The sequence below is a fragment of the Garra rufa genome, chromosome 15, assembly GCF_049309525.1.
Source record: "Garra rufa chromosome 15, GarRuf1.0, whole genome shotgun sequence".
Taxonomy (NCBI): domain Eukaryota; kingdom Metazoa; phylum Chordata; class Actinopteri; order Cypriniformes; family Cyprinidae; genus Garra; species Garra rufa.
The window spans coordinates 26,776,863-26,799,752 of record NC_133375.1 but is presented as its reverse complement, the minus strand read 5'-3'; the positions used below and the strand labels follow the sequence as shown (position 1 = coordinate 26,799,752).

The 22,890-nt window shown below is 37.9% G+C and overlaps 1 protein-coding gene across 1 annotated transcript in view; it reads right to left on the bottom strand.

The window, feature by feature from the left end:
- Window positions 1–22,890, bottom strand: part of nphp4 (nephronophthisis 4) — a 239,143-nt gene that overhangs the window by 158,108 nt on the left and 58,145 nt on the right. The window contains exons 5-7 of the mRNA XM_073819843.1: window positions 8,533–8,775; window positions 7,952–8,409; window positions 6,940–7,408 (exon numbers count right to left, since the gene is read on the bottom strand). Of these exons, the coding sequence (XP_073675944.1) occupies window positions 6,940–7,408; window positions 7,952–8,409; window positions 8,533–8,775 (1,170 nt within the window). The remainder of the gene's footprint in view (window positions 1–6,939; window positions 7,409–7,951; window positions 8,410–8,532; window positions 8,776–22,890) is intronic.

Below are 22,890 nucleotides of genomic sequence, written 5' to 3'. Positions count from 1 at the left end.
TAGTTTTATTTTATTTTTGTTATGCTGTTTAATTAAAAATAACAAATCCATCTTTTAAGAATTTGTTTAATCTTAAAATTGATAGGTGTAGCCTTATATATGTAAGCAAAACCAAGATCATGAATTCAAAAGTAAAAGTGAAAAGCATCCTAAGACATTCCAATAGCGGAAATCCCGTTCACAAAATTAAAATAAATACTAACAAATAATAGGCTACTAATGAAAAAGAACGGGTTGAATGTTAAATACGTTACCATAAAACTATAAATTATGATAACAGACAAACTATTTATCAGCAATGAGCATTGATTAGGCCCATGTTGTAGCAAAAAATAAATAAATAAAAATGAAACCAAAGCATATGCATGTGCAACCAACTGAGAGCGTTATGCCGCGTTCCAGACAACCCGTTACCCGTGTTTTTCCTAACTTCTACCCGTGAAAGTGCTGGAACGGCAGTCAAACCCGTGAACTCGTACTAGATCGACGTACTCCCAGTTCCGAGTTCTGACGTGACATAGCACGAGAAACAACAATAAAGCCTCTAGGGGTGCGGTGTTTATGCAAGTGGCACACGGTGGAAAAATTGAGTTTAGGACAATATAACGTTGCAATCAAATTATTAATACTATAAAAATAATAAATGCTTGGCGTGACTTGCCTGGAATGCTACAAAGTCCTGAGTCGTGGTTTGAAGACGTGATTTACGAGCTCAAAAACCTGCCTGGAACGCAGCATTAGTGTGTATCCTGTCACAAAATGTGGCGAAAAGTCCTACACAAGGGGAATAGGGTGATTAAAGTGTGTACATGTCTTCCATAATGCGACTAAAATAGGAATACTCCACCTGTCTTAATTCGATTTGTGTTTACTCAGATTATGACTTTAGTCGGATTAAATTAATCAAAAATATCAGTTTACATGGTTGCTTCTTAATCAGAGTATTGACTTAATCGCGTTAAAATCGGAATATTGTTGTCCATGTAAACGTACTCACTGTTTGGCTGCCTCTATTGTTCATCTCTGTTGGAAACTGCAGTGATATGTACTCATTGGTACATATTTTGCGTCCTGCCAAAAAGTTCCCAAAGGTACATTTTCGTCATGAGATCGGGTAGGCATCTTCACATGCCTTCAGTTGGAAGTCTACTTTTCTCATTATCCATTGTTTCTGATTAGGGTTTAATTTGTCTCTACTTTCCATTTGAAAACTAAATTAGCGAACGAGAAGCTGAGCCACTAACCACACAGTGATGAGACAAGCATGTGTCACCATGGCCTAAATTCAATCAAATGAGCTTTGTGTGTGAGTGTGTACATGCAGTATATCACTGCCAATTAACTCCCTAGAGAACGACACAAGCAACGTATGTGTGTCAGAAGTGGAATACACACCAGCTCACTGCAACAAGTTGATAACAATATAATGATGTATAATTAGTGCAATGTGCTTTGACACTGAACCCCACAACGGATTCCACTTTAAAACACAAACAGACATAGAGTGCACTGCGTTACAGACTTAAAGAGACAGTTCAGTTTTGCATTTGCTTACCCGCATAATTCCACATCTAAATGACAAACAGTAACACACAAAGAGAAACTTTCAACAATGAACCAGTCACTTTAATTCACTTTAAATATAATAACTAGGGATCAGAGCTTTCAAGCTTCATTTATGAACTGTACTATTGTAAGAATTTGAAATGTTTTTTAAAGAAGCCTCTTATGCTCTCCATGGCCAAATTAATTTGATACACAACCAGTCAAAAGTTTTTGAACAGTAATTCTCTTCTGCTTACCAAGCCTGCATTTATTTGATGCAAAATACAGCAAAAGCAGTAATACTGTAAAATACTTGTATTTGTATGCTTTGTATTTGAATATATTTTAAAATTTAATTTATTTCTGTGATCAAAGCAAAATTTTCAGCATCATTAGTCTTCGGTGTCACATGATCCTTCAGAAATCATTCTAATATGCTGATTTGCTGTTCAAGAAACATTATCAATATTTAAAACAGTTATATTTTTAGGATTATTTGATGAACAGAAAGATCCAAAGATCAGCATTCATTTTAATTTTATTTAAAAGCTTTTGTAACGTTATATACTATACTATTCGAAATAAATTACAGAAAGTATTTCATTTTTCAAGGATACTTTAAATTGATCAAAAGTGATGACTAAGACATTTACAATGTGTAATGTAAAAAAGATTTCTATTTCAGATAAATGCTGTTCTTCTGAACTTTCTATTCAAAGAAACTTGAAAAAAAAATTCTACTCAGCTGTTTTCAACATAATAATACTAAATGTTTTTGAGCAGCAAATCAAAATATTAGAATGATTTCTGAAGATCATGTGACTGGTGTAATGATGCTAAAAATCCAGCTTTGAAATCACAGGAATAAATTACTTTTTAAAACATATTCAATTAGAAATCAGTTATTTTAAATAGTAAAAATATTTCAAAATTGTACTGTTTTTGCTGTACTTTAGATCAAATAAACGGAGGCCTGGTGATTTTTAATGTAAAAAAGCATTAAAAATCTTGCTGTTCAAAAATTTTTGACTGGTACGTATATTAAAACAGTAATATTGTGAAGTATTATTACATTACTTCTGGCTGATGTCAAGATTTTCAGTGAAAAATGTGAGTCAGTTAGAAGTTTTATGAATCACTTTTACAATACTTTTGCCATTATGAAGCTTGACAAGCCCAATCCTCATTCGCTTCCAGTATATTGTATAAAGTTCGACAGAAGAAATAAAGTCACCCAAGTCTGGTATTTTCATTTTTGGATGAACTATTGCTTTAAAAAGACGTGACTGATGGACAGAAAGTGAAGAAATAGACAGAAAAGCAGAGAAGGATGAAGTGAAAGAGATAAGCATTGAAAACGAGCCTGTCTGCAGCTTATCTAAACACATCGGCTACAGAAATATCTTATTTCTGTTTCATACTCTTGTCCTTTTTTCCCTCTTCTTGTCTGCTCTCTGTGCTGTCACAGATTTTGCTTCCTGTGCCCAAAATATGAATATTTTAGAGCTAAGAAGCTTAAAGGGAACAATGAAATGGCCTGAAGTTAAATCATACCCCATTTCCAGCTTCACAGAGCAAAGAGAGCAACTGAGTGAGAGAAAGAGAGAGAGACTGAAGGAGAAGGAAAGCGAGGGAGGAGAATCTTTTCTGAGTGATGAATGCCACGCAGTGCATCTCACAGTAATGACAAAGCTCATCCTCTCTCATTGGCCTCTGTTGCTCATCTGTGAAATTTCTGGACTCCGCGGGTCACGCATCATCTAGCCCAGTGGCCGTGACAACAGGCCCTTTAACAGACAAGGCTGGCGACAAGGATGGAGGGATATTACTTTGAAACGAACAAAATGCACAAAAGATGAGAGGATTATATGGAACGCGCAAAAGTTTATTCTAAGACTCAATGTCACAGTAAAAGAAAAAAAACCCATAATGGCTGTTTTTATTTTGCATCTGTTTATGTGGTTGTCTCACACTGGAAGATCAAGTAGGCAAGAAAAAAGAGAGCTGGTTAAGTCCCCTCGCTCCCAGAGTTCTGTATTTATTTCTTGATTTATTATTATATATTTATTTATTTGGATTTTAGTTTGCAGGGAATAGGCGCGTTCCCATTGGCATCACAAGCCGCAAATTCAGCCTCAAACCAAAACGCCTTTGATGTTTCTGACGGTGGAATCAGAACACAGGACTTAAAAATAGAAACAGCTACATTTGAATCTTCATGAAAGACTTCAATGCTTTCTAAAAGAATATCACTTATTTAACTCACGGTTGTGTGGGTTAGGGCACAATGTCATGGCGTAAAATGACAACAGACTCTTCTCATTTCACCTCGGTCTTGAAACTGTAAAAAAGAAAGGTTGCAACAAAGGCTATTCAAATAAAAAAAAAAAAAGTAGGACTTTCGCAAGTAGTCCTTTCACTTTGACAAACCCTACGATCAGCTGTCACCAAAATGAACAAAAGCACTAACAATTCGACTAACAAGAGGTATAGAAGACGAAAATGTGGCCCAGCAAATTGATTTTACAGAAACTGCTGTGTGTTGAATAGTCTGGTTCAGGCGAGTCATTGGGAAGGTCATTTAAAGCAAATACAGGAATAATAGCAGCAAGAAGAGACAAGCTCTGTGAGGGTCTGAGGGTCATTGTCCCATTCAGACTCAAGAATTGAAGAAATTTTTTTTTTCCCCTGAAAAATAAAATTGGTTTCTGAAGGTTATTTCTTTCTAGTGAGCAGATGAAATGAATAGAGAGTGTGTTATTCCAGGGACGGCATAACTGCAGAGTGCAATCAGCAATTATTTAATACCACTAGGCCGGTTATCAAGCGAAGAAGTGTCATTGTTTTGACCGGTGAGGAGTGACCAATTTTAATCATGCAAATTTATAATAATTATACATTAAAAAGTATTTTTAACCCTTAAATGCATACCTTGGGTCTTTAGTGACCTGAGACGTCATTAACTACAATCTCCCTCCCTCATTTTTTTTAAGTTTTATGTCAACTTTCTTAGTATTCCTCTATATATGTTCATTATAAACAATATAACAAGGAGAATATATATATATATACAGTGAGGTCAATAAGTATTTTGCAAGTTCTCTTACTTAGAAATCATGGTGAGGTCTACAATTTTCAGCATAGGTGCATTTCCACTGTGAGAGACAGAATCTTAAAATAAAAATCCGGAAATCACATTGTATGGTTTTTTTAACAATTTATTTGTGAATTACTGTGTCAAGTAAGTATTTGCTCACTTGCTTATCAGCCAGATTTCTGACCCTCAAAGACCTGTTATTTTGCTTTTAAATAGTCCAGCTACACTCTGCTCATGATTCTAAATTAGTAGCACCTGTTTGAGGTCGTTAGCTGTCTTAAAGACACCTGTGCACCCCACAATCAGCCAAAGTCTAAGTAGCAACATAGGCAAAACCAAAGAGCTGTCAAAAGTCACAAGAGACAAAATTGTAGACCTTCACAAAGCTGGAAAGGGCTATGGGGCAATTGCCAAGCAGCTTGGTGAAAAAAGAACAACTGTTGGAGCAATTGTCAGAAAATGGAAGAGGCTAATGATGACTGTCAATGTCCCTCGGACTGGGGCCCCACGGAAGATCTCTCCTCGTGGGGTATCAATGATGCTAAGAATGGTGAAGAATCAGCCCAGAACTACACGGGAGGAGCTGGTCAATGCCGTGAATAGAGCTGGGACCATCTTTTCCAAGGCTACTATTAGTAATACACTAAGACGTCATGGTTTAAAATCATGCATCGCACGGAAGGTTCAGCCCATGTCCAGGCCCATTTGAAGTTTACCAGGGACCATCTGGATGATCCAGAGGAGTCATGGGAGAAAATCCTGTGGTCAGATGAGACCAAAGTAGAACTTTTTGGTCTTAACTCCATTTGCCGTGTTTGGAGGAAGAAGAATGATGAGTATCATCCCAATAATACTATACCTACAGTTAAGCATGGGGCTGGAAGCATCATGCTCTGGGGTTGTTTTTCTGCACAGGGGACAGGACGACTGCACTGTATTAAGGAGAGTATGAACGGGGCCATGTATTGTGACATATTGGGCAAAAACCTCTTTCCCTCAGTCAGAGCATTAAAGTTGGGTCGTGGCTGGGTCTTCCAACATGACAATGACCCAAAGCACACAGCCAGGAAAACCAAGGAGTGGCTCCGTAAGAAGCATATCAAGGTTCTGGAGTGGCCTATCCAGTCTCCAGACCTAAATCCAATAGAAAATCTTTGGAGGGAGCTCCAAAATAAAATGTTTTTAATACAATGGAAGCTGTGTCTAATGTGATCATTATTTAATAAAAACACTGTAAGTTGCATAAGTTGCAGTTACCACTGCCTCGCAAAAAGATTCACTGTTTCGAAACGCTCCAATCTGATCACATATCACAAATCATTTGATTCAGAACAGGAATTCAAAGCGTGTATCGTGAATCATTTGATACAGAATAGGAATTCAAATCACATATCATGCATCATTTGATTCAGAACAGGAATTCAAAGCGTGTATCATGAATCATTTAATACAGAATAGGAATTCAAATCACATATCATGCATCATTTGATTCAGAACAGGAATTCAAAACGTGTATCGTGAATCATTTAATACAGAATAGGAATTCAAATCACATATCATGCATCATTTGATTCAGAACAGGAATTCAAAGCGTGTATCGTGAATCATTTAATACAGAATAGGAATTCAAATCACATATCATGCATCATTTGATTCAGAACAGGAATTCAAAGCGTGTATCGTGAATCATTTAATACAGAATAGGAATTCAAATCACATATCATGCATCATTTGATTCAGAACAGGAATTCAAAGCGTGTATCGTGAATCATTTAATACAGAATAGGAATTCAAATCACATATCATGCATCATTTGATTCAGAATAGGAATTCAAATCGCACATCACAAATCATTTGATTCAGAACAGGAATTCAAATTGCATATCACAAATCATTTGATTCAGAACAGGAATTTAAAGCGTGTATCGCAAATCATTTGACTTAGATTGGGTCTTTGGAGCGGTTATAGAATATCTGTTTTTTGATTCATTTTTCGTAAAAAGTGTATAGGGTCACTAGAGACCCGAGATGTGTAGTAGTGTAAGTATATTTTTCATGGGCAAAAATATGGAAATATCTGACTTAATACATGCAATTTTTCTTTATTCCTCGAGGTGGCACTATTTGATGGACAATAATGACATAATGTTTCACTCCTAATTAGGGGTGTGCAATATTGACTCCTGCAGTGCCTCCATGTGGCCACACACGGATACTGGGTTCCGCGAGGTCCCAGGCTAATCTGTAGGGGATCTCGGAGCAGCAGTGGGCCCCAGAGGCATGACGTGCAGGCCCACCGGTGTGTGGACATGCCCTGGCGTCTGCCAACCACTGTCCCAGCTAGGGGTTAAATAGCATGGGCAGATAGGGCTCATAGCCTTGGATGGCAACCTGTCTAAGAGAGGATTACTCTGAAATAAAATCGGGACTGTGAGGAGTTGCGCCCCACAGTCCGCTATCAGCATAGTAAAGCCAAACATGGAGCACAAAGTCATCCCAAATCCTATACTTCCAGCGGCGGGAGTCCGCAGGAACATCGCGGCGGACGGTGGTGCTGGTCCTCCTCTTGGGGGACACCATGACGACAGGACCTCAAACCCTTTGATTGTCCCAGGGAGGGTCCTGTCCGACAACATCACCCCGTCCAATGCACTCATGCGCTGTCGGAGACCAGTTGTTATGGGAACCTTCAACGCATGCACAGCGAGAGAAGAAGCGAGGTTGATAGAACTTGCACACTGTGCGGAGGAACGGGGAGTGGAGATCCTGGGGGTCCAAGAACACAGGAGAGTGCACACTGATGACCCGATACTTTACCGCAGAGTGGAGAGATGCACGTTCATTTCCGCATCAGCATGGAGGAACGATGCCCAAGCCGCAACAGGCGGTGTAGGGTTGATGCTGGGCCCGCGGGCACGTAAGGCTCTCCGCCGGGTTTACCCCCACACCGACAGGATTCTGTGCGCAGAGTTCTCGGGTAACCCAGTAACAACTGTCATAGTCGCGTACTCACCCACCAACGTGGCACCATCTGACGAGGTGGAGAAGTTCTTTGAGGACCTTGTAAGAGCGGTCCGCGGCGTCCCAGCGCACAACTTCCTGGCAATTCTTGGGGACTTCAATGCGAGGCTGGGACCAGAGGACGTACCCTTCCCCTACCACGACTCTACCAACCGCAACGGTACCTACCTCACTGCCTTTCTCACGGAGCACGAGTTACTAGCGGCAAATACCGTCTTCCGGAAGAGAACAGGAAAGAGGTGGACCTTCCGGGACCGAGCCTCAGGAACGCTACGACAGCTAGATTACATCCTAGTGAGGAAGAAGTGGAGGAACTCCATCATGAATGCTGAGCCATACAGCACTTTTAGTTCTGTGGGCTCAGACCACCGCGTGGTCTCAATGAGAGTTCGCCTGAGCCTCAGGGTCCCCAAACCAAGTCCCAAAATCCGGTATAACTGGAAAGCTTTCTCAAGTGACCCTGGCCTTCTAACCAGATACACAGAGGAGGTGAGGAGACGATTCCAGCAGCTGGACAGGGGAGCGGAGGCAAGCGGCGAATACAGGAGATTTGTCACTGCGAACAAGGAGGCGACCAGACTGTGCGTGCCTAAGATGGAGAAAGTCAGAACCTCCCTGCGATCAAAACATCCAGAGGTTATAGTAGCACGTGGGAGGGTGGAGGAAGCCCGCTTCATTTTTGAGCGGGAACCAACTGCGGAGAGGCGTAACGAGCTGAACGAAGCCAAACAGTTTCTTTTTAGAACCTATGATACCATCAAAGGGGAAGAACTGATGGAAAGAGTGCGGAGGGTGCAGGCGGCGCAAGGGGAACAGCAGTATGGGGAGGCCTGGAGGGTCATCAATGAAATGACGGGGCGGAAGAGGACCAAGGAGGGACAGGTGGAGGGACACAGCCCGGAGGAGAGGGTGACGACCTGGTTAAGCCACTTCAAAAGGCTGCTGGGAGAAACAGCAGATGCAGCTGAGGAAGAAGAAATACTATCAGACCTCCCAAACCTGAACATCAACGATGGTCCCTTCACACTCGGAGAGCTCGCCAGGGCAATAGCCACAGTAAGAGTGGGAAAAAGCGCTGGTCCGGATGGCATACCCCCAGAGGTGCTGAAGAACTGTGATCTTGATGACATCATTTTAGAGTTCTGCAACCTTGCTCTGCTGCACAATCGGCTGCCTGATATGTGGTCTCTATCAAACATCGTGCCAGTGCCTAAATCCGGAGACCTCTCAAAGCCGGACAATTACCGAGGCATCAGCCTGACCTGTATCACTGCAAAAATCTACAACCGCATGATTCTAAACAGGGTCCGGCAAGCAATCGACCCTCATTTGAGAGCAAATCAGAACGGCTTTCGAGAAGGGCGAACTGCTACAGCCCAGATTTTAGCACTCAGGAGATTGATAGAGGAGGTGAGGAGGGACAACCTGACAGCAGTCCTATGTTTCATAGACTTCAAAAAGGCATTTGACTCGATTTACAGAGGCACGATGGTGAAGATTCTGAAGGCATACAGAATTCCTCCGAACCTACTCCGGGCAATAGAGTCCATGTACTCAGGAACAAGGGCCAGGGTGGTGACCCCAGATGGCAACAGCGAGGAGTTTGACATCCTGGCTGGAGTTATGCAAGGGGATACACTAGCCCCCTTCCTTTTCATAATAGTCCTTGATTATGCGCTCAAGAAGGCAATCAGTGGGCGAGAGCAGGAACTTGGCTTCACGCTGACACCAAGGAAGTCAAGTCGACACCTGGCAGTAGTCCTGACAGACCTTGACTATGCGGATGACATCAGTCTGCTCTCCGACAATATGAAACAAGCACAAGAACTACTACACAGGGTAGAGCTAGAGTGCAGAAAGGTTGGCCTTAGGGTAAATGCAAAGAAAACTGAGGTCATGACCTACAATGTTCCACCAGAACATCAACCTCTGATAACAGCAGGAGACATTGTGCTGAAAGAAGTTGAGGACTTCAAATACCTGGGCGCATGGGTCAACTCAACTGAGCAAGATCTAAAAGTGAGGAAGGCACTTGCATGGAGGGCCCTGAACGGCATGAACAGTGTATGGAACTCCAATCTCTCCCGCCAAATCAAACTCTGCTTCTTCTATGCGACGGTAGAGTCCGTTCTCCTCTATGGCAGTGAATGCTGGACCCTCAATCCAACCCTAGAGAAGTCCCTGGACGGGTGCTACACCAGGATGCTGCGTGTAGTGCTTAACATCAGCAAGAGTGCGCATGTAACCAACAAATCACTGTATGAGGGAGTACCAAGGGTGAGCAACAAGATTGCTGTGAGGAGAATGAGACTTGCAGGACATTGCCTAAGACATCGAGAGTTGCCAGCTAGCAAGCTGGTGCTATGGGAACCAACACATGGCCACCGGTCAAGAGGACGTCCCACGCTAACATACGTGGACATACTCAAGAGGGATTCAGGAGCCCAGAGCACCAACGAACTGGCCAGATGCATGGAGAATCGGGACGACTGGAGGCAACGATGGAAGGCTCGTCTGAGGACGACATAGTAGTAGTAATATTGACAAAAAATAATATCTCAATATTTTCTGGGATTTTATCAATAAGGATAATCAGACGATATTTTGCTGTGTGCGTGTTATTGTGCTTAAGGACTACCACGCTGATTCCTAAAGTTTTTGATATTCTTCATATTCTGTGTGGTCAGTTCACAGCAGTTATATAAATCATTATTTTCCAATAAGTTAAAATTTTATGGACAGTTTTAAATTTTTAAAGCCATTTTTTTCTCATCTTTTGAGTCAAATTCTTACATTTAATTAGCCAGTTATAATAATAATACATTTAGGCTGTTACCAAGCAAATTAAATCAGTATCAACAGAATTCATCTTTGCAGAAGTTGCATATGAAGTGGCATTTAGATGTATTTACACGTTAATGCAGCTATATTTGAAATACTTAAATCATTTAAACGGTTGATTCATTCAGGAACAAAACACCGTCTTCTTGCTCAAAGACGCAAAACAGTACTGTGGCTGTGTTTGGAATGATTTTTGTTGGTGAAATAGAGCAAAAACAGGAAATATGCTGTCTAAAACATAAGTCTTTTAATATTAACTTCTTGTTTATTGAACTGTCGTATTAAATCAATATCACATTTGTAGTCATGCTGATTTTTGAAAGAAAAACGGCACTCTTCATGTGATATTGATTTACTATAAGAAATGATATAAATATATACATTTTCTGCCCCCATATCTTGAATTATGTGATCGTTCTAAATGCATCTTATTGCAGAAGTTCCATGTGTGCTTGATATATAGGTCCGGGGTCGCTAAATACCCAACTATGTAATAATGATTGGTGAAACATTTATGCATTTAAGGGTTAAATATTAAAAAATATGTAGACGTCAAAATATATTCACATCAGAGTGATGCAGGCGTTAGTTTCTCTAATCAATAATCAATTACATTACTGTGGCAGCAAACTATACTTGCAGAGGAGCATGAACAATTTACATAACTCTGGCCCAAAAGAGTTCTTTGGTCAGCAAGTCCTCAATTCTTTGGAAATTATAAAAGAGTCTGACTAAGCTATTGACTTCTGCGAGACGGTAATGTGGTTGGAAGAACTCTGAGTCAAGGGTAAGTCAGAGAACAAAGACAAGCTTCCTTATATTAATTTGAATCTGCGCTGCGGCTCTACCTGCATAATAGACATTTAATGGCTTTCATAAAATTTACAAATCAAATTTATGGGGATTTATTGACAAATGACTTGTGAAACAGCCGGGAGTAAAAAGAAAATTATCCAGGGTATAATCAGTGACATAGCTAAATTGATGTGAAAATGAGACAAAAGACAATTCCTATTAACCCTTTAAAGTAATGATTTCCACGAAAGGCTTTACACTAGAAGAAATTAATCGTTTCAAATGATGCATACTCATGAAGAACTCAACACTGTGGCTATGCATAACTTAAGCAAAACTTGCAAGTGGCTGCCATAGAGTTGACGTGTGGGTTTTTTTTAGCCTAATATCAATATATTTTAGACCGTTTATTCCCAAATACTACTTTTTGTAGACTTAACATGAAAAAGAGTGACTGGAATCATAAATGTAATTGTGCTGTCAATCAAAAACAAAAAACTAAATAATCACACATTATTGTGAATTTAATCGCGATTAACCGAATTATCTAACATTATGTTTATATAATTTCACATTCAGTCTTCAAATTAATGTAAAAACAATTGAAGGTTGTCTGACTAAAGGTAAGTACTGTTTCACTGATACCAATATTACTGATATCTTTATAAAATTGTTCTTTTTCCCCCTAATATTTAACCACTGACTATAGCCATTCAGCATTACAGTATAATTGAGAGCTATCAATTTTAACATTTATTAGACTTGAGATAGATATTTATTTATTAACATTTATTAACATTGTATTCATTTCCAGATTTATTTATTTATTAATGTCTTTTTACTTTTCCTTGTGTATATTTAAAAAAAAAATTTTAATTAATTAATTAATAACCATAAAACTACATTTAAAAAAAAAATAAAAAGTTTAAAAGATAATATTACATAAAGGAAAAAGTAATAAAAATAAAATCAGGATTAAATTTAATTAAGAATGAACTATATTTGTTTTATCAAGTAATTTATTTTATTTTAAAATGTATTTATTTATTTTGCAGGTTTGGATCTCCATACCTGTGCTCTTCAGAAAGTAGGAAATATACACAAATGTAATAAAGTTATCAGACACTAAATACTAAATTAAATATAGATGAATCCTTAAAGCTACAAAAGTTATTGATTTCTTTTTTTCCCCCTTTTGTTTTTTGATTAATAGACATCACAGCAGCTGAGTTAGGTTATTTGGCTGCTATTACTTTAAGAGCTGCCTCTGCTAAACGTGACATGGATCTGACATGCATGCTCGTAGTTTCATTCACACTTTAATATGAAAATACAGGCTACAGTGTGCACCACAACATGTGTGCGTGCAGTTAAAGTGCATGTGCTACGAGCAAGTACATTTTTACGTTTTTACTGACATATGGCCTGACAACCTCTCATCTGACCACAGTTCAGTTGTTCTACTGAAGCTCCCTCATCACCTGTAGCTTTCCCGAGAAAAAAAAACAAAAACAAAAAAAACCCGAAGCAGCAGTTAAAGGATAACTATTGCCAAAATGCAACCTGGGCTGTTTTTTTTTTTTTTTTTACTGTAAACGAGGCAAACTTATATCTAAAAGCATAATTACGTCAAACGAGCCATTTTTGAGATTGACCGTGATTTCGTTTTGTGGTCAATGGTCAGTGAATGGGAGTTCTAGGGGCATAACTTTGAGAGCATCAAAATCAATATTTTTACAACACTAAGAAGGATCGACACACCATGAAACTTTGCTCGAAGTATCGCCTGGGTCTCTACACATGAACTCGAGCATTGAGAACATTGTTTGTGTACACAGAGTTTACTAAAAAGAAAGTTTTTGAACAACTCACTTTCACTGTTTGAGTTTCCGCTCGCGGCCGTCTTGCCAGTCAAGAAGTGTCGATCTCCGAATGGGAGGAGAGTAAAGATGGATAGCTCCTAAAGCATATTTCCATATAAATGCACGGCTAATTCGTTGTTTTGTCGCAAGTGAAAAACAATATTAACCTTCTAGTTGTAAAAAGAGCCTCATATAAGCCTAATATTTCGTCCTATGGAGTCCATTCATTCGCATTCGGAGATCGACACTTCTTAACTGGCAAGACGGCCGTGAGCGGAAACCCAAACAGTGAAAGTGAGTTGTTCAAAACCTTTCTTTTTAGTAAACTCTGTGTACACAAACAATGTTCTCAATGCTCGAGTTCATGTGTAGAGACCCAGGCGATACTTCGAGCAAATTTTCATGGTGTGTCGAGCCTGTGTTGTAAAAATATCGATTTTTATGCGCTCAAAGTTATGCCCCTAGTACTCCCATTCACCGGCCATTGACCACAAAATGAAAACACGGTCAATCTCAAAAACGGCTCGTTTGTCGTAATTATGCTTTTAGATATAAGTTTGTCTCGTTTACAGTAAAAAAAAAACAGCCCAGGTTGCATTTTGGCAATAGTTATCCTTTAACTGTGTCAAATATTTTTAACACTGTTCAACTGGAAAAATTAATCGCCTTCGTTAAGATGCTAATTTTAACAGCACAAGAATGCAATAGAAATGTGAAATCTACGTCACACTAGATATTGCTTGAAATCAGCATTAGTGTGTTAACATGTCACACATCATATATAACACATTATCCCGCTGAAGTAACTCTCCATTAGACACACTGGGAAAACTGTAAGAGAGGGTTAGAAACACAGCACGACACAGAATGAATGATGCCGAAATCCATGAAATCCAGCAAATCAGAGCGTTGAGAAGAACATTGCTTACGGCAGAGAGACGCAGGGATGCTTTGTTAACGCTGAAGCCCCTATGAAGGCACCAGGAGGGAGTGAGTTATATCAATACACCTGCAGATTAAGATAAAGTACCACATGTTATATTGAATAACTGGAAAATGGCTGCCTGTTTCCTTATCTTTACAATCTTGAACACTATTTATGGAATAGTTGGACTCATATGTGCTATGTGTGTTGGTGTGCGTGTGCGTGTGTGTGTGTGTGTGTGTGTGTGTGTTTCAATAACTAAGCATGCACTAATATTATAATCATGGACAATTCTGATAAATGCATAATTATTTTCATGTTATGGCTGAGAGCTGATAAATGGCCTATATTAAAATTCTATAAACATTATTCAAAATATTAAAATGTACAGTATGAATTAGAGGACGACTGATATAGATTTCTGATGGCCAATGCAATATCTTAGAAATCAGGGTGGCTGATGGCCAATATAAAGTCGATATTTGACCCTGGAACAAAAAAACAGTCATAAGGGTTTATCCTGAAAGCTGAATAAATAAGCTTTCCATTGATGTAAGGCTTGGCTGAGATTCAACTATTTGAAAATGTGGAATCTGTGGGTGCAAAAAAAAAAAAATTAGATTAAGGAAACCGCCTTTAACATAGTCCAAATAAAGTTCTTAGTAATGGATATTACTAATCAAAAATACTTAATATCCTAATAATTTATGGCATAAATAGTGTATTGTTGGCTATTGCTACAAATACACCTGTGCTACCTAAAGACTTCCAGGGTCACACTACCATTCAAAAGTTTTGAATTGTAATGTTTTTTAAAGTAGTCTCTTATGCTCATCAGGGCAGCAATTATTTGATTAAAAATACAGAAAAAAAAACAGTAATATTCTGAAATATTATTACAGTTTAAAATACTTGTTTCCATTTTAATAAACTTTAAATTTATAATTTATTCCTCTGATGCAAAGCTGATTTTTCGTCAGCCATTAGTCCAGTCTTAAGTGCCACATGATCCTTCAGAAATCATTCCAATATGCTGATTTATTATAAGAATTATCAATGTTGGCAACAGTTGTGCTGCCAAATATTTTTTTTGTAAACTTTAATGAAAAAAAGAGACTGACCTGAACTTTTGAATGGTAGTGTATATTGTTAGAAAAGATTTCTATTGTAAATAAATGCTGTTCTTTTTTTTTTTTTTTTTACTTTTTATTAACCAAAGAATCACAGATTCAAAAAAATATTAAGCATATTAATATTAAAACTGTTTCCAGCGCTGATAATAATTCGTCATATTAGAATGATTTCTGAAGGATCATGTGACACTGAAGACTGGAGGAATGATGCTGAAAATTCAGGTTTGATCACAGGAATAAATTAGATTTGAATGTACAGTCGTGGCCAAAAGTTTTCAGAATTACATAAATATTGGAAATTGGAAAAGTTGCTGCTTATGTTTTTATAATAGCAATTTGCATATACTCCAGAATATGAAGTATATGAAGAGTGATCAGATGAATTGCATAGTCCTTCTTTGCCATGAAAATTAACTTAATCCCGAAAAAAACTTTCCACTGCATTTCATTGCTGTCATTAAAGGACCTGCTGAGATCATTTCAGTAATCGTCTTGTTAGCTCAGGTGAGAATGTTGACAAGTACAAGGCTGGAGATCATTATGTCAGGCTGATTGGGTTAGAATGGCAGACTTGACATGTTAAAAGGAGGGTGATGCTTGAAATCATTGTTCTTCCATTGTTAACCATGGTGACCTGCAAAGAAACGCGTGCAGCCATCATTGCGTTGCATAAAAATGGCTTCACAGGCAAGGATATTGTGGCTACTAAGATTGCACCTAAATCAACAATTTATAGGATCATCAAGAACTTCAAGGAATAAGGTTCAATTCTTGTTAAGAAGGCTTCAGGGCGTCCAAGAAAGTCCAGCAAGCGCCAGGATCGTCTCCTAAAGAGGATTCAGCTGCGGGATCGGAGTGCCACCAGTGCAGAGCTTACTCAGGAAGATAGCCTGGTGTCAAGAAGGGCAGCAAAAGAAGCCACTTCTTTCCAAAAAAAACATCAGGGACAGATTGATCTTCTGCAAAAAGTATGGCGAATGGACTGCTGAGGACTGGGGCAAAGTCATATTCTCTGATGAAGCCTCTTTCCGATTGTTTGGGGCATCTGGAAAAAGGCTTGTCCGGAGAAGAAAAGGTGAGCGCTACCATCAGTCCTGTGTCATGCCAGCAATAAAGCATCCTGAGACCATTCATGTGTGGGGTTGCTTCTCATCCAAGGGAGTGGGCTCACCCTCCAACAGCAACTTCTTCCAACAATCCAACAACAGTTTGGTGAAGAACAATGCATTTTCCAGCACGATGGAGCACCGTGCCATAAAGCAAAAGTGATAACTAAGTGGCTCGGGGACCAAAACGTTGAAATTTTGGGTCCATAGCCTGGAAACTCCCAGATCTTAATCCCATTGAGAACTTGTGGTCAATCATCAAGAGGCGGGTGGACAAACAAAAGTCCACTAATTCTGACAAACTCCAAGAAGTGATTATGAAAGAATGGGTTGCTATCAGTCAGGATTTGGCCCAGAAGTTGATTGAGAGCATGCCCAGTCGAATTGCAGAGGTCCTGAAAAAGAAGGGCCAACACTGCAAATGTTGACTCTTTGCATAAATGTCATGTAATTGTCGATAAAAGCCTTTGAAACGTATGAAGTGCTTGTAATTATATTTCAGTACATCACAGAAACAATTGAAACAAAGATCTAAAAGCAGTTTAGCAGCAAACTTTGTGAAAACTAATATTTGTGTCATTCTCAAAACTTTTGGCCACAACTGTACATTAAAATAGAAAAAAAAATTTTACATTGTAATAATATTTCACAATATTATGATTTTTTCTGTATTTTTCTGCATTTTCTGTATTTTTGATCAAATAAACAGCCTCGATGAGAATAAGAAACTTCTTTAAAAATAAATAAATAAATAAAACTGATTGATCCCAAACTTTTGAATGGCAGTGTAGGCCTATAAAATATAATAATTTGAATTTGATAAAAAAAAAATAATCCATAAAATAACCAAATGTATACTTTATACCAGATTTATACATCCCACTCACATCATTTACTGGCCAAACAGAAAAAAAACTTACCAGTGAATGCGGGTAATTAAAAATAATATCACACTTGGCACTGGCAACCACTAGCATGAATAGATATTAATTTTGAGATTTGCTAAAGAGTACATTTAACAGTGTTTTTAAATTATTACAACAGTTCTTATTATCATTTAGTACAGTTTACACCCCAGCTAAGCACTCAGAGTTGATTTCACTGCACATCTAAAAGTTTAGTAGCATTTCAGAAGAAACATACAGCCTGTGATATACCCACTTATGAGCATCCCAGCATGCCTTCAGAAAGAGCAGAATGAATGCAGTTATATATCATATCTCAGGCTTTAAAAGAGATTGTGAGTGTGTGTGTGTGCCCACACTGAGAAAGTGTGCTGGATCACACTGCGATGAGTCATGCAGGAAGTGTAACAGCAGTATCATTAGCATGTTATCCACATCCGCCCACTCAGCCTCTCTCGCACACACACACACGAAGACACACACACAGCTTTCAATTGTTGCAGCTGACAAACACCTCTCATTGATGATGCTAATCGCTGCCCTCTGCTAAGAAGAACATCAACAAAACACAAATGCACAGATGTACACAAAATATACAAATGCAATTGCCATACACACAAAAATGTGACAAAACAGCTTAAACCTCTGGTCAAAAGCAAGCAAAAAACTCCCAAAAGTTTCCCAGTGGCTCAGAAATGGATCAGCTGACGCCAACTTCCCCCAGCATGGAAAAGGCTCTTTTATACAAAAGGGCAATAATTTGGAGGAGAAAGAGTATGAGAAAGTGTTTAGCAATGTACTAAGCAGTGTCCTAAATTGAAAATTCATAAATGGAAAAGCACTATGGTAACAGGTCTTTTCACATTTTATTCTCTGAGCATTGAAAACAGTAATCGAACATCAGCAGTAATGCAATGATAAAATCTAAAACCACCACAGCCATTTATTGAGCGCCACGCTTTGTTTAGAAGGTCTTTTCAGACAGTTAGATTCAATTTAGGCTTATTGTGTTCTTTTAGACCAGCTTTGCACGTCACATCTAATTTAAAAAAAACTGCACAGCTCTGAAAGTGAAAAAAAGAAAAGATGTATTTCAAAACATCTCGTCAATAAGCTAAATCAAAGTTTAATCAACGCTCCATACGAAATTAAACAGAAGTGAAATTAAAAAGAGATAATCTTTCAAGGTTGTATAAAGGAAATAATGAAAATTGTAATACGATGGATATTTTATTCTAAAGAAATCGTACCTAGAATCCAATCTGTGTATGCAGCTCCCTTTGTTGTGACTAGGATCATTTGGTTTCTCTGTGCTTATATTTTTGTTTAATTTACAGGCCTGAAAAATAGAGATCTAGACAAATGGCCCAAATTTACCAGGCTTTGCCAAACTGTGAGTAAAAATAGCTATGATAATTGTGAGGGCAGTGTTTAAGCTTTGGGCCAAGGCTTATCTTACACAGCTGCTAGCAGTAAGTAGTGTTCTCAATCAAGATGGGGATAAAGATGAGAATAGGGCCAAAGATATAGATGAGGAGAAGGCAGAGGATGAGGCTGGATGAAGAAGAGGACAAGGACTTAAGTTTAACAACTTTTTTCTCCTTGCTAGTAGTTGGTTAGGCTAATACCTCAGATTAGTTCAAATGACAACATTTTCACTGGGCCACACACACACACACACACACGCACACACACACACACACACACACACACACACGCACACACACACACACGCACAATTTTTAAAAATGATTTGTGATAATTAGGGATTCACAAAACTCCTATAAAACTTCTGTGCCTAAACAAAAATATATATACTTATAGCACTGGCATAAAAATACAAGTGACAGTTCCATCAATCGATCTGAAACTCTCTCACTCTGGCTTTGGACCAGCAGATCACCTTTGTAGTTGAATTAGAGAACCTGAGCCAATCATAAACCCACACTGCTCTTTTTGAGAAGTCTATTACATTTCAAGCACTTAAACCAGCACTGAATACCTACAGAGCATAGAAGATATAACCCTGGTGATCGATACTGTTAAAAACAACAATCGCCTCATTTCATTTCTTTTCATTGTACCTGCCCAGATATATACACCTCTGAGAATAGGGGGTGTCGTGCATCTATCACAGAATGAGATGTGTTTAGAGCATCAACAATATCCTGATGACAATGCTCTGAGAGTTACACTCGCTAAAGGTCAACCACCCACACGAGGGCCAATTAGAGCCTGCTGTCAACTGCTATCACATGTGAATTATCACCTCAGAACTGCAGAGAAGTGACGTCAGGCGATGAGAGTACACAGATTTTGATGAATATTCCTTCCCCCAAATTCTCTCATATTTATCTCCATTTCTCTTTTTGTTTTCGATCAGCATTGTCTCCATCTTTCTTGTTATGACAATAAAGAGCTTTTTTTTATTTGAAGCTGCTTGGCAATCACAATGATGGATTCATTTAATCACCTCCGACCCTGCTAAGGATCATCTGTTGTAAATCTTTAAGCTGAAGGTTGTTCATACCATTTGTTTTTTTGTTTTTCCTGAATATGGAAAGGCCCCTTGATTTCTGTGATGCAGAAAATGCAGATGGAATCATGGAATCAAGCCATAAAAATGAATTTACTGTATAATGCAGAATGTCAAAAAAAGTAGCTCAAAAGGTCAGTACGCTTAAATCAAGATGTGATATGGACTAATATCTGTGATTATTAAGCCGCAAAAAGGCTATTTAAATATGAATCCTGCATGTTCTGTGTGTCTCTGTGTGAATGAATGTTGCAGTTATGTTTATTACACACATACTGTACTGAAGTGAGTGTGATGCTTGCTGTGTTTCCAGCCTCTGCGGCTTCAATATATGAATAAATCACACATGAATAATCTCTAGAACTGCTCTGAGAGTCCCTTTATGAGCATTTTACCATTTTGTATAAAAAAAACTATTGTCAAATCATACACAAACTGAAACTTAAAGGTTTTCACAGCAACCTGTCAAAATAAAAGTTTGGTTTAACTTGACGAAATTGTGACAGAAATATAAACTATAAATAAGTTTAAGGAATGTTTACAATGAGACATTATTTACTGGAATTAATTTACCAGAAAAATTTTAAATAGTATTTCTGAAAAGTAAATAAAATATTTAAAAAAAATGTTCTATAAAATCAATTAATTAGACATGCTTTTGATTATTTAAACTTATTGAAAACATTCAAATGGAATACAGAAAATGCATGGAAAATACTGAATTTAAAAAAAAATTAACTTATTTCACAGCGCCTTAAAATGTACTTTTTGTTAAACTTTAATAAATTGCTGGTGAATTGTGTACATTTCAAGACTTCAATTAATTAGATAATCTTTTTGATTCATATCTGTTTAATTTAACCATTGAAAACGAGTCTAGAATCCAGATAAATTAAATCAGAAAAAATAGAACTTGGAAAAAATAAAATGGAATTTGGAATTTAAAATTTAAACAGATTTCATAGGGCCCTAAGTGTGTACAGTATGTGCTGAGTAAGAGAACCCTTAACCTGTGATGAGGACAAAAACTTTATGAATTATGAATTGATGAAAGAACAAATTTCAATGTCTGGTATTTAATTGACAAAAGAAATTTAATTTGTTCTTTAAAAACAAAAACAAAAAAATAATTACACAGTACTTCATAAAGAAATCAGAACAAAGATATTTTGTAAACAGTGTATTATATAGTGTATATAATACTATTAATATGAATTATGGCTGCCCTTGATTAAAGATTTTTCTGGTCGACTTGTAGTTGTTCATTTTGCCTATTAGTCGCACATTTAATAAACCATATAAATCATAATAATAAGCCTGTAATTGCCTACATAGCCTAATAAGAGCTTAAGGGCACGCAAAAAGAAGCTTGCCACAGCACACCTACAGATATAATAATTATGAATGTTTTAGGGAAAAACAGTAAAGGAGGCTGCATTAACGTTTTAATAATTTATTAATAAACTAGTGCTTCCTTTGTTTTCTTCTTAAGAGATGAAGTCGACAACACTGACTTGTCATCCCCGCAGTAGTGATACACCTGTATGCATGTTTTATACAGCTTACATAATATGAGAATATTTGTTCTTTTTTAATTGGTTCATTCAAAAGTAGACATTGCACTCTCTATAGATAAACTATATTTTTCATGTCTGTAAGACAAGTATACACAGAGTTTCGAAGTTTCACAGTTAAGTTCACAGAGACCGAGATGGCAGAAAGCGAAATCTGTTACTTCTATTATTTTACAAAAGCGCAACGTTTCGTTGTTATTCTGAGTGCACACAAATAGGGTTGTAACGGTATGAGATTTTCACGGTATGATAATCGTCTCAGAAAATATCACGGTTTCACGGTTTCGTGGTATACGGTATTAAACTATCATTATTATTATTATTATTATTATTATTATAATCATCATCAGCTACAATGACCCTTAAATGAATAAAAAGAGATGTTTTTTGGTTGAACATGGTTTATTGTAACAAACTTTTTTTAATGAAAATAAAAAGTAAACTCATGGAAGTATGAGTCTACCTTTTGGGGGGGGGGGAATGAAAATGAAGTTGCGCATCACCCATTTGAACAAAATACGGAATAAGTTATTTCTCTTTATATTAGACACCAATAAACCAAACTGATCCTTCCTCTTTAACAGCATATGAGAGAGCAATATGTGCAGGGTCATGTTTGTTAATATTTTCCTGAGATTATCATAGCAGCATGCATTTCTTAGCTTTTTTTCAGGTCAGGTTATGATGAAAAAATGTAAGCATGTTGAGATTTTCAGGGCTCAATTTTGACCGCTGAGGTGAGAGAATGTATCCACTTGTACTAAACATCCTCTCCGAAGGTACACTTGTGGCAGGAACACAACGATACTTTCTGGCCACATTTGCCAGATTTCATCAGCATGCATTATATATATATTTCAGTCATTATTTCTTCAGGCTTAACCAAACGTTTTTTTGACAGGTTGTACTAAAAACCTATGCATTTCAGTTAGTGTATTTGATGATTATTATTTTAAATGAAATTATAAAATGATCATTAAGTGTTCTCTGAGAGTGGCTCTGGATATGTTTCATGTGTTTACGTCTTCACTTTGTAGCGTTCCAGGCAAGTCACCCCAAACTGCCTGAGCGCATTTATAATAATTACATTATTATTAATTTGTTCGCAACGTTATATTGTCCTAAAGGCTATTTTTTTTTTACTGTGTAACGTTACCACTTGCATAAACACCGCACCAGTAGGTGCTGACATAGTGGTTTCGCGGGCTATGTCACGCCAGAACTCCGAACTGGGATTATATCGATCTAGTACGAGTTCACGAGTGGGAAGTCACGGGTTTGACGGCCGTTCCGGTGCACTTTCACGGGTAGAAGGTTGAAAAAACACGAGTAACGGTTTGCCTGAAACGCGGCAATAGTGAGTGAGACAGACGCTTTAAAAACCATGAGCCTCATGTACTTGAGTGTGTACTAGATCTACAAGACCGGGGTTAAATTGGTTTTGTTTTTGATATTCGTGACACATTCAGCGATAAACACCAATAACTTTAAAACGACTTGCCCTAAAAAAGTCTAAACGGTGTGATAGCCAAAAGGGCATAGCTGATCAT